General features: G+C 40.3%; 2 protein-coding genes across 2 annotated transcripts; one reads left to right on the top strand and one right to left on the bottom strand.

Moving 5' to 3' along the window:
- Positions 1-494: 494 nt before the first annotated feature.
- cnpy2 (canopy FGF signaling regulator 2) lies at positions 495-5,524 on the top strand. The gene is made up of 5 exons (XM_061786292.1): positions 495-897; positions 983-1,098; positions 3,626-3,823; positions 3,928-4,024; positions 4,929-5,524. Exons 1-5 carry the CDS (start codon positions 798-800, stop codon positions 4,970-4,972), a joined length of 555 nt encoding a protein of 184 aa, XP_061642276.1. The 5' UTR covers positions 495-797; the 3' UTR covers positions 4,973-5,524.
- Positions 5,525-5,663: 139 nt separating this feature from the next.
- Positions 5,664-11,213, bottom strand: si:ch211-159e12.5 (uncharacterized). Its single transcript, XM_061786279.1, has 3 exons — positions 11,066-11,213; positions 10,849-10,952; positions 5,664-9,946 (listed from the first exon to the last, which is right to left on the bottom strand). Exons 2-3 carry the CDS (start codon positions 10,929-10,931, stop codon positions 6,349-6,351), a joined length of 3,681 nt encoding a protein of 1,226 aa, XP_061642263.1. The 5' UTR covers positions 10,932-10,952; positions 11,066-11,213; the 3' UTR covers positions 5,664-6,348.
- Positions 11,214-11,258: the final 45 nt, after the last annotated feature.

Raw genomic sequence — 11,258 nt, 5'->3', positions numbered from 1 at the left:
CTCGTAGTTCACTCTCACCACTGGTCAGACAATATTGAAGTAGGACTGAGAGCATAGTGGTAGATCATTAGGCAAAACAGCCTCATTTGAATAACAGCAACAAAGTGCGTCAATTAGATGTCCTTTGACAGACATAACGATCCTAACATGTTTATTGACACATTTTATTCAAAGTGGATAAAAAAATGAAAATGTAGCCCATTATTTAAGATTTTCTTGGATAATTTACTATTTTGCAAGAAGCCATCTATGTATAGTTTTTCACCAGTTTTGTATAAACTACCTGGAAGTGTTGCTTGAGTTCAGCAGTACAGCTATCTTAACAGAAAATAACTTTGGTAAAAGTTAAAGTCACATTTTAAAATGTTACTTGAGTAAAAGTCTGACAATTGCTGTACTTTAGTATAAAAAGAATTTCCGATATGAAATGTTCTAAAGTCGAGCAAGTCTTTCCAGTTTGCCTTTTCAGCGTCATCCCGGCCACAGGGGGCGCTGTCCGCCCTCTTGACAGGATGCGCTGCAGGTGAAACGTCACCACATTACGCCGACTAAAATGAGCGTCCAACTATCGCCAATCACCGATAAGACCTGGTGACTCTTAGTTTAACTTTATGTTTTTCCTCCCATTTTTGTGTATATTTCAGTAGCGTTCGCACGATTTGGGGCAGGTTTTTTTTCACAGACATGGTAGTTCTTGCTAAAAGGAAGCCGGCTTAAAACTCTCGCCACCTTCAGCTTTTCTGCTTGGCGTAACAGCAGCCCGCGTGTCGTCAATATTGGTTTGTAATAGATGCAACATGAGGGAAGTCGCTCTCCTGCCTTCAAGCTGTTTGCTCTTCTTCCTCCTGCTGAGCTCCTGCCAGGCAGCCAGACAAGGACAGGACATCCGATGTGGAGGTTGGTGTTTGCGCTTTACGTCCTTCATGAATGCGCCATTGAGATGTGCAAATGCCAGATAGTAGTGGTGCATGTACCCCCACAGCATGCAGGGCTCTGGTGGACGAGATGGAGTGGGCCATCTCCCAAGTTGACCCCAAGAAAATGATCCAAACAGGCTCGTTCAGAATCAACCCGGACGGCAGTCAGTCCATCAGGGAGGTCAGTGTGACATCCATCCATCCATTACATCCATCCATCCTCCCTAACTACCAACCTACCTACCCACTAACCTCCCCTTGGATCATAAAATGTAAAAAATTAGAATGAATTTAATTGTAATTCACCAACCCATTATTTGATAAAATAAATAAAACAATCTTCAATGTATATATAAGATTATTCATTTTGCTATTTTTTTTCTTGTTTAGATTACAAAGAAATAAATTAACCAATTATTTATTGACAAATGAATACAAAATATATCTTCACTGTTAGGCGGAAACCTCGTATTTCCAATTATGGTAATTTTCATATTTCTTCACAAATTGATATTATCGGTCAGTCCCCACGTGGTCTGTTCTTGTTACAAATTCTGAACCAATCTGAAGTGTTGAAAATAGCTTGGGAGAAAATCTATTAACTCTCTTGGACATTTCAACTGTCAGAGAAGTGTTTTATAACTCAACTCCACTTAGGGCTAGGCGATGTGACTTAACATTTATATATATTTTGAACCATAGACAGTAGATGGTATACACAGTATTGCGGTATATGTTTTGGTGTGTAGCTTTCAATATAACTGGTTCTGAATGGGTACCATATGCCAATAGAAAAGGCACTCTAGCGGGAAGTTGTTTTCTTAACTATAAACAGAATAGTCAAGAATGCTACTTCCAAAAGATTTATTGTGCAAAACTGAAATTATTGGGGAAAAAAATACAGAAAACTTTTCAAGTAACCTCCAAGCAGTGTGAAACATGAGAATTCAATATAAAATTTAAATGGAAACATTACTGTAGTGCAAAACACTGCTTCTCCTTTCCCCCTTACTTTTCTTAAATAACACAAAATATCAACATGTAGAGATTTAATAAAATAAAAATACAGGTCCACATCGTTTATTCACACTTCAAATCAGCGAGCCTGGTGGAAGAGGGTCTACATGGTCATAGATGAACCGAAGTAAAGACCACACTTTACCTCGCGTCATGGGACAAAGGAAACTGGCGGCTGGCGATGAATGGAAAAAACATTTCCTGTACATGTTTGCCTTTAAACTTCAATATCATCCATCCATCCATCCATTTTCTGAGCCGCTTCTCCTCACTAGGGTCCGCGGGCATGCTGGAGCCAATCCCAGCTATCATCGGGCAGGAGGCGGGGTACACCCTGAACTGGTTGCCAGCCAATCGCAGGGCACATACAAACAAACAACCATTCACACTCACATTCACACCTACGGGCAATTTAGAGTCACCAATTCATGCATGTTTTTGGGATGTGGGAGGAAACCGGAGTGCCCGGAGAAAACCCACACGGGCACGGGGAGAACATGCAAACTCCAAACAGGCGGGGCCGGGGATTGAACCCCGCACCTCCAGAACTGTGAGGCTGACGCTCTAACCAGTCGGCCACCATGCCGCCACTTCAATATCATATTATTACTTTATCATTTTATTATTATTGTAATATTATCACTTTTTACAACTAAATACGTCTTCATTTGTGTAAAGATTTGTACTTTTTCCCCCTTAAAAAAAATACAACCTAACCTCTAATGTCTTAACAACTTTTTTTTCTAATAGGAATTTGTCAATGTGACATTCCAACTTTTTCTTGATAATAGGCAATATTATACTTTCTATGGCACTCAGGGGTACACATGGTTGTTATGTTTAATTTGCATTTGGATTATGAGGGGGTCTTGATAATATTTCTACACAGTTACAGTAGTAGTAGTAGTAGTAGACAGAATTAGTATTACAATAGATGTTTGGCCAAATTGTGTTCATATAATATAAAATGATCATCCTTTATTAATCCCACAGTTGGGGGGGGGGGGGGGGGGGGGGCACATATTACAGAACCTCAAGTAGAATGTTCCTGATGTAAAAAAATAAAAATAAAAAAATCAAGAGCACAATTTAAATTTGGACAGCCCCTCTAAATTCATTTAAGTCTTGTTTTTTCTTTGGCTTTTTGGGTGATACTCATTCTAAAAGTTGCAGCCTCACCAAGAACCGTCCCTTAAGAGAAGATGACTTTTGTCCTTACGGTGTTCCAATTCTTTTTGTCCAGCATCACCATACACGTTGTTACATGTTATGTTTTTTAACTTTGCACTTGTATGACAGTTAGAGAATGTTACTTAAAACATTTGCAGTCCATCATCAGTCATTTTATGATGTTGACAGTTGATTAATTAATTAAATGTCAGTTTTTTTTGGGAAACAAAATAATTGTTAATGCAAACAAATGTAAAATTGACCAGGATCCTGGAACAGATTGTTGTTTGACTGCAGAGGTTTTACAAGCAGTCATCAAGGTCCAACTTAACCTAGTATAAGATATGAAGCAATCAGTCACATAGTGAAGTAGAGAGAAGCCAAAGGTAAACTGATTAAAATGTCAATGACACATGATGAGTACAGAGTGTACATATGTTAAATGATATGCATAACTTCTAGTCGCTTGTGAATGGTTACAGACATGAACTGTAATGGTTGTAATCCCCATCCACCGTCAGGTTCCTCTGGCACGCTCTGAGGGAAACCTTCTGGAGCTGATGGAGAGTGTGTGTGAGAGGATGGAGGACTATGGCGAGCTTAAAGATGCTGCCACCAACAGGAAGTCCTACATTAGAATCAAATCTCGCAACGGTGAAGCCATGGACCTTTCTGAGGCCACGCTGGACTCGAGAGTCACCAGCAGTCTAAAATTTGCAGTGAGTACAATTCTCTGAAGAGTTTCATTCTAATTTATCATTTAAGTTACTATAATTGGTGAGTTTTTCCATGTGAAACGATTCATCTTGTCATACTGTGGTAGTGCGAAGCCATTGCTGAGCAGCACGAAGACGAACTCATCGAATTCTTCTCTCATGAAACAGAAAATGTAAAAGACAAACTATGCAGCAAGCGGACAGGTACGTCTGCAGTTAAAATGTAGTTTTTCAAACACAACGTAAGAATCATATTTTTGTTGTTGTTCTTGTTTTATTATTTTTTTTATTATTGTTTAGCTTGTATTGATTTGGTTTTGTTACTTCTGAAGTTGGCACAGGGTTTCACCTTTTTTACTTATGCATTCTGTTCTGAAGTATGTAGTGTAACACATTTTTTACAGTGGAATCTCTTAGTCAAACACATGTAAGGTCATACAATTCACAATTTGATAAATCATGTAACCCAAAACCTGTCTGTCATGCATACACATGACCCTAGATTGTTTTTAATCTTTTAGTTTTTACGCATTAATATTAGTAGACAACTTATTTTTTTTGTTGTCTTGTTATTGGGATGAAGCAAAATATTTCTATTTACATTGCATATACATCATTTCACACTGTACCACATTGCTCTTCTGAGATTTTCAATATTTTGATAAGTCAATGAACTTGTGAATAACAGAACCAGGGCGCATATTTTGTCTGACCAGGGAGCATGCTATTTTGTTCATCAACTGCATAAAGAGAAGACTGCAAGTTAACCCTAATTGCATTTAAATTCAAATGAAATCAGATTTAATTGGTTTTACACACTCAGTCCATTTTGAACGTTTTTCTTTTTCAATTCTGAGGGCAAATTGCAAATTTTTCAGAATGGTTAAGAATGTTAAAATGTTACTTAAAACATTACATGCACAGTTAATAAATGTTTTATGATGACTACCGTTGTTTTTATTTCCAGTATTCCAAATGGGGAAAATAATTTTTATTTGAAATTCCGACCACTCTTTCGGCACAAAATGCGTTCGACTTTAGAGGTTCCACTGTGTTGTTATTGTCATAATTTTATTTTTCGCTCAATTCTCATTTTATGTCCTGCCAGATCTTTGTGACCATGCTCTGAAAATCCCACATGATGAACTTTGACATCCTCATGCCATGGCGACCGTCTCTCTTCAGCTGATATTGGCCGGTTCACGCCATGGCGGTGGCGGTGAAAGATATAGTTATGTATGAAAGGTCCACAGATTCCAAATCCTCAGAAGAGGTTTCATCAGTCATGGAGAATAAGGGGGCTTGTGTTGACAGTTTTTCTGAATCATTTCATCATCCCTTATATCTCTACCTCACAATATGTGACTCTCTTAAATTAGATTAGTACATTATTATTACTGTGAAACTCTGGTCAAACTTAGTTGCAGGACTAAGAGTACACTGCCTGCTTTAGGATGTGTATATAGAACTGGACGATAAAATATAATCCTTTGAGATGTAGATACATTCTCTTCAGGCTCTCAGTGATCAAACTTAATAAAGTACTGTATATCTGCAGTTTGTCCCTCTTCAAAAGACAGAAAAAGACTTTACTGTTCAATACATGTTTCACAACTTTACACTCACCAAATATCTTTGTCATTTTGCTACTATTTTCCACTGTATGAACAACCCTGTTTTTATATAAACTTTCAGATTTCTGCATCTGCTTTGCCTTCTTTCTTGGGAAATTATTGATACACTATTAAATGTACTCCTTTTGTTTAAATATTTTAACAGTAGAGAACAATTGATTTACTTCTTAACAACCCTTTCCCAAAATATCACAATATGAAGTTTTGAAGTGTATTGCTTGTAAGTACTGTAATGTTTCATTCATACAATTCCCTGCTTTTCAGGGAATCAGCCTTTATTCGTTACTAAAACATTTTTATATTACAATTAGACAAGGTATGTGGTTTAGATATTCTATTTCCTATTTGTTTTTATGACATGGATAGCATCACTCTCAAATCAAATATAAAAAGCTATGAAATGACTAATATTATAATCAGATGCAGAGGATGGAGGAGAATACATACTCATGAGACCAAATAAAAGAGCAGTATTAAAAAAATCTGCTTTTACAAAACGAATTCACTATTTATTGACAATGTCATATATTTGTTTATTATTGTAGTTTTGTAATATTTTGCTCTCAAATACCCAAATAAGATGTCAGCAAAGTGACCAAAGGTATTTATAGTTTAACATTTTGTTGCATGTATAACACATCACAATTTTATTTGGAACAGGTTTTTATACTGTACTGTACTTAAGATGTAACATGCCCCAAAAGGTGTATCTCTGTCAATCTCATATAGACGCAGTACATGGTAATTCAGATTACTAATTCCTTTTTGAGTCTGCGGGTTGAGGTTTAATAAAACTGCATGTATGGCTAGTTATCTTTGTAAAGGCAGAGTCGTATTGGCTCTCCAGGTGTCTGCTGAGTAAGCTTGGGCATGCTTGCAATTTAGTGTAACAGTTTAGTATGTGCACATTTTCCCCATACTGTAATCGCACTGCTTAGTTTCCTCATCTTTTGTTGTCACTCCCTCGTCGAGAGTTTGGTACTTCTCACTCTGGTCACACGCTCTCTCATCTCCATCACCTTCTCTCTCTTCCTCACCTGCAGTGTTCTGTTCAGCTTCAACGAGGCAGCACCTCCCACCCTCCTCTGTTTCCTCTACATCGTCCTCATCTGCTATAATAACTGTGTCCCCAGAGTCATGGCTGCTGGTGCTACTACAAGACAGTGTGTCCTCCTCATTCCATGGCTGCGGCACCATTTGTCCAACCTCAGTGCCCTCTAACACCGTCAGTTCCTGTTCTAAATCAACACCTGCACACTCAGGATCCCAAAACTCAAAAACTTCCTCTTCTTCGTTCTCTGAGTCAGGAGCTGTATGTTTTCTGATGCGATTCACTGCATCCCAAAGGGAGTTGGGATACTGAACTTCTGCTCCCTGGGCGATATTAGGGGTGCAACTTCCACTTTCCTCTGGAGGAGGTGAACACAGCAGAGAATTTTCAGAAGGGGTACAGTCCAGCAGATGAACATCGGAGAGAGTTTCAGGAAGTCCAACAGGAGATTCATGATTTTGAATTGAAGAGTAGGCTGAATTGGTTTCTGAATGAGGGGCAAACTCTTCTCTTGACTCTTGTGGTGGAGAAGGAGTGTGTGGTTGAGCCTCATAGTTTGTGTCAGAAGGTAAGGAAGAAGATGATTTCGTATCTACTAAAATGTCACTCTGACACTCTACTGTCTGCTGCTCAAGAGCTTGCAGATCCTTGTTGTCCTCAGGCGACTCCATGTTAGTCTCTTTCACCTTGACATCTTCCTCCACTTGGAAGTCCAAAGACTTTACTTCCTTCTCTTCACTTTGACTGTGGGTCACTTTTTCTGAATGGTCGGTCTTGTTCTCTTTTTCAGTTTGAATGCTAAGGAGTTGCTGCTCAGTGTTTAACTCTGGAGGCTTCTCTTGGGATATTCCAGGCGTCTGCTTTAGAAGGTCCAGAGCAATATCAAATACCACTTTATTGGCTGAGCCACATTCTAATTGCTCTTGTGCCACCAATTCAGCTGTCCCATCATTGGGAGATTCATTAGGGACATCGCTGAGCTCACCATACTGTGAAGATTGTTGCTTTTCAGCTTGGTCTCCCTCAAAAACCTCAATATCAGACATTGCATTGGAAGGTATTACATCAAGACACAAAGGTAGAGTGGAAGGCTCAGTGAGGGGAATCAGAGATGGCACATGCGGCAATGATGCGGTTCCCAGTTGAAGTGTACAATCCGCAAATGGATCGAGAGCTCCTGTCTCAACATCTGGAGCTTCCTCGGTCTCTGACTCTGAGATACATGGGAGTGATTGAACAGCTAAAGGCAATGGCACAAGATTAGAATTCGACCCTTGGGCATCTTCTGAGGCTGCAAGTAAGTGAGGATTAGAAAGGACAGGAGGTGGAGTGACACATCGAGTGGCATAATTTTCAATGGGACTCTGCTCAGGGTTGGCCACTTCTGGAGTGGACCCAACTGGGGGATCCTCCGTCATGTCAAACTGATCCACATTGTCTAGTCCAGATTGGCTGTTAGTCTCATTTTCCTTGAACACGTTGGACACCTTATGCTGGGATCCTGAAAAGGTGTCACAGTCATCATTAGGACCTGTATCCTCATCATCAGACATCCTTTCCTTGATGGTCTCTTGTAACAGCTTCCCTTTCATTTCCTTGTTCACTTGAGGTGAATCTAATCCCTTATCTGCATCTTTCATGCACACGTCAGGGAGCAAGGTTGCATTGAGGCGGATACCCAGGGTTCTTTCAACTCCCTTCTCCAAATAGTCTCTTGCCATGTTTTCTGTCTCACTCTCAATGGTTGTTGTCTCCGCATGGTCTGGGTTCACCCTGTTCTGAGACCTTTCGTTCCTTGGAGAGAGGTTTGAGTCAGAGTTTTGATTAGAATGCGGCTCTAGGCTAAGAAGGCCGCTGGTTTGGCCAGAAGAGGCGGGACTTTGTTCTGGACTCTGTTCTGTGTGCGTTGTGCATCTCAAGAGGTGAATGTGTTCCTTCTTGGGAGACTTAATGAGTTCCATTTTGACAACAACGCATGTTGTGTCGATCACCAAGAGATCTTTCCCCTCCTCTGATTCAGGGCCTTTCTTGATGTCCAGTCTTCTTACTTCCATGCCAAGTGGACTCTGTGTACGAGTCCTTTTTGTGAAACTTGGCTCCCTCCACAAAGGATACCTGGCTGACACAGGTGATACCAACGGAGCGGCTCGTTTTTCTAATGTAGACTCAGCATCATTTTTTTTCTCCTTGAATTGGCAACCCTCTGTTTTGTCTTTCTTTGGTAGTTCTTCCTCTCCACTTTTTATGCAACTTGGTGTCATCTTTTTGGGTTTGAGGTTTCTGTCCCCAAAGGTCAGGGCAGACAAACGTGTGAGTGCCTTGTAGTCTACTTCGTCTGCCACCTTGGATGTTTGGACAATTTCACTACTGTTTGGTGAACATTTTCCAAGCTCTGTGTTTGGAATGTTTGTTTGGTCGATAGGTGTCAAAGATGGGAATTCTGTTGGGCCTGCTATCCGAGACACTAAACAGAAGATAGTCATTCCACCTGTTTTTTTGCTTAACCTGAATTTGCGACCTTCAATCACCTTTGAGGACGATTCTGGGATTATCTTTGTCGTCTTAACTTCCTGTGACATTTGTGGACACGTCAAAACTTTATGCGGAGTATGCACATTCTGGATCACATTCCCTTGGTATCCATGTCCTTCAAGCTCTGGGGGTGTTTGTTGGTTCCTGTCTGGTTTCTCTTGTGTCTTCTCAACCTGCTCCCAACAGTGGGGCATCAGAGGTGAACCTTTATTCGGGCTGTTATAGGGTGGAGGTGCAACATAACCAGGGGGCTGACTAAATATTTTGCTTTGGATCTTTCCTTTCATGCCCACAGTGTGGCTCATGTTGGGGTCTTGCGGAGGCCAATGGGTTTGTTGCTTGGCTGCTCTCTCCCACTGTCCTGGGTCGTCTCTCGTGTTTGCACATTGTCCAACTTGCTGCAGTGTTGCCATGCAAGACTCTGTCCCAGTTTGTCTGCTCTCCAACAGCCCCAGGGAAGATCCCATCAGCTCCGCCTCTAATCGCCTCCTCCTTGGAAGGGAATGGCTGTAACGAGCAGCCCAGGCTTCCAGCTCTCTGTAACTGCTGCTGTCCCTCTTGGATGACTCCCTGTAGTGGACAAGACTGGAGGGTTCCCACCTCCTCTGCCATCCCTCTCTCACATTGTCTCTCTCGTATGCTCCTGCCACCTGTCCAGCTGTTGTCCATTCTCTGGCCTCAAAACATTCATTGTCTCCCATGTTCTGCTGGGAATGATGGCCCAAAATAAAAGGGTGCTGAGCAGAGGTAGAGGCACACACCTGTGGCTCAGTCCAGTTGGTGTGATCCAGTAGCATTGCTCCTGTCCTTGTTCTAGGTAATGTCCAGTAGCCGGACTCTCTGACATGATTCTGCTGCGCCTTATGGTTACCTGGAGGATAATGTGGTGCCTGATGTCTGTCATGGTAGCTGTGTGGATAAAAATATTTTTAAAAAAATGTGTTACAACCTAATGATATGCTATCTTCGTTGATGCCATTTTTCCAAACAAGGTGAATAATTCCACCAACATTTTTGGGGAGAGTATGCCTCTGAAGTCACACAAAAACCCAGAGGTAAAATTGCCGTCGTGTGTGACGTCACAGGGCACTTCAGGAAATGTAACTAGAATTAACTAACGTTTTTTTGTTGTTGCTGTTTTTTTCTTGCTTTTTTTAAGGTTTCCACTATGGAACTATAGATGTATTTCATATGTTTTCAGTGTTCACTGTAGAGCCTGGCTACTTCACACATCTGTGTTCTTCATTCATGATTAGAGTTGGTGTAATATATTGTCAAGATTTACTATATAGGAGTTCTTTTTAAACTTGTATAACCGTCAAGCATATTAAAAAGTGTGATGAAAGAATCACCCCCTTTTAGTTCCCTACATACTACGCCTCCATCGTGTCATGAAAGGGTAAGTTGTTCTATTATATTTTCATCTTAAATCGTTTTGTTTTCATTGTCGTTTTACCATTCATTTTTACCTCTATGATGTAAAAATGTTACAGGACCTGTACAGTTAATAGGATGGCAACAGTTTGACGATTAATTCTACTTGAATTGTTTCTCATTAGAAGATTAGTTTTAATATGAAATGCCCTTTTTGACTTTTAAGTTACCCTGTTTCAGAAATGTCAAAAATTTGGCCTACATCTGGCAAAGAAAACAACAAAAAAATAAGTGACAAATACATTATAAAGCTTACAAGCAAATGTATTTCTTCAGGTCAGTCTGCACAATTATGTTCCTGTGTCCCAAAATACAAAGATGCAACAAAACAAACAAACAGCCACATGCAAGGCAATATTATGTACGTAAATACTTACTTATGTGTAAGATTTCTGCCAGGAACTGTACGGAATCTGGTGTACTGGGGCAGCAGCTCTTGATTCTTAGGCCATAAATCCATAATGTGCTCAGATTACTTGATCTAAAATATGGAGGAAAATGATATCCAATAAATATTGCAATGAGCGGTTTCATTTAACCCAAAGTTAATAATACATTTTAGGTTCTGTTGATTTAAAAAAATGTGAATCATACCTTTCAGACTGTGATTACAATTTCCTCTCTGCTTGTGAAGTTTGACATGAGAGGTCCAAATAGGGCAACTTATTTTAAAGAGGCGGTGGTGGTCAGTCTCCCTCCCACTCAACACACACCCCTGTCTCCTCCCTCTCATCTTGCCAGTGTTATGCCATCAGGTGTTTTGAAACAGCCTTACTAATAGCAGAAA

Source organism: Phyllopteryx taeniolatus, chromosome 9, assembly GCF_024500385.1.
Source record: "Phyllopteryx taeniolatus isolate TA_2022b chromosome 9, UOR_Ptae_1.2, whole genome shotgun sequence".
In the NCBI taxonomy this organism is placed as follows: Eukaryota; Metazoa; Chordata; class Actinopteri; order Syngnathiformes; family Syngnathidae; genus Phyllopteryx; species Phyllopteryx taeniolatus.
Note: the sequence above shows the minus strand (reverse complement) of the source record. Positions and strands in the feature narration are given on the sequence as shown.

Coding starts and splice junctions, on each gene's coding strand:
- cnpy2 (XM_061786292.1), top strand. CDS start 798: ATGAGGGAAGTCGCTCTCCTGCCTTCAAGCTGTTTGCTCTTCTTCCTC. Junction 1,099..3,625: donor GCAGTCAGTCCATCAGGGAG/GTCAGTGTGACA, acceptor ATCCACCGTCAG/GTTCCTCTGGCACGCTCTGA. Junction 4,025..4,928: donor ACTATGCAGCAAGCGGACAG/GTACGTCTGCAG, acceptor ATGTCCTGCCAG/ATCTTTGTGACCATGCTCTG.
- si:ch211-159e12.5 (XM_061786279.1), bottom strand. CDS start 10,931: ATGGATTTATGGCCTAAGAATCAAGAGCTGCTGCCCCAGTACACCAGA. Junction 9,947..10,848: donor GGCAGAAATCTTACACATAA/GTAAGTATTTAC, acceptor TTATCCACACAG/CTACCATGACAGACATCAGG.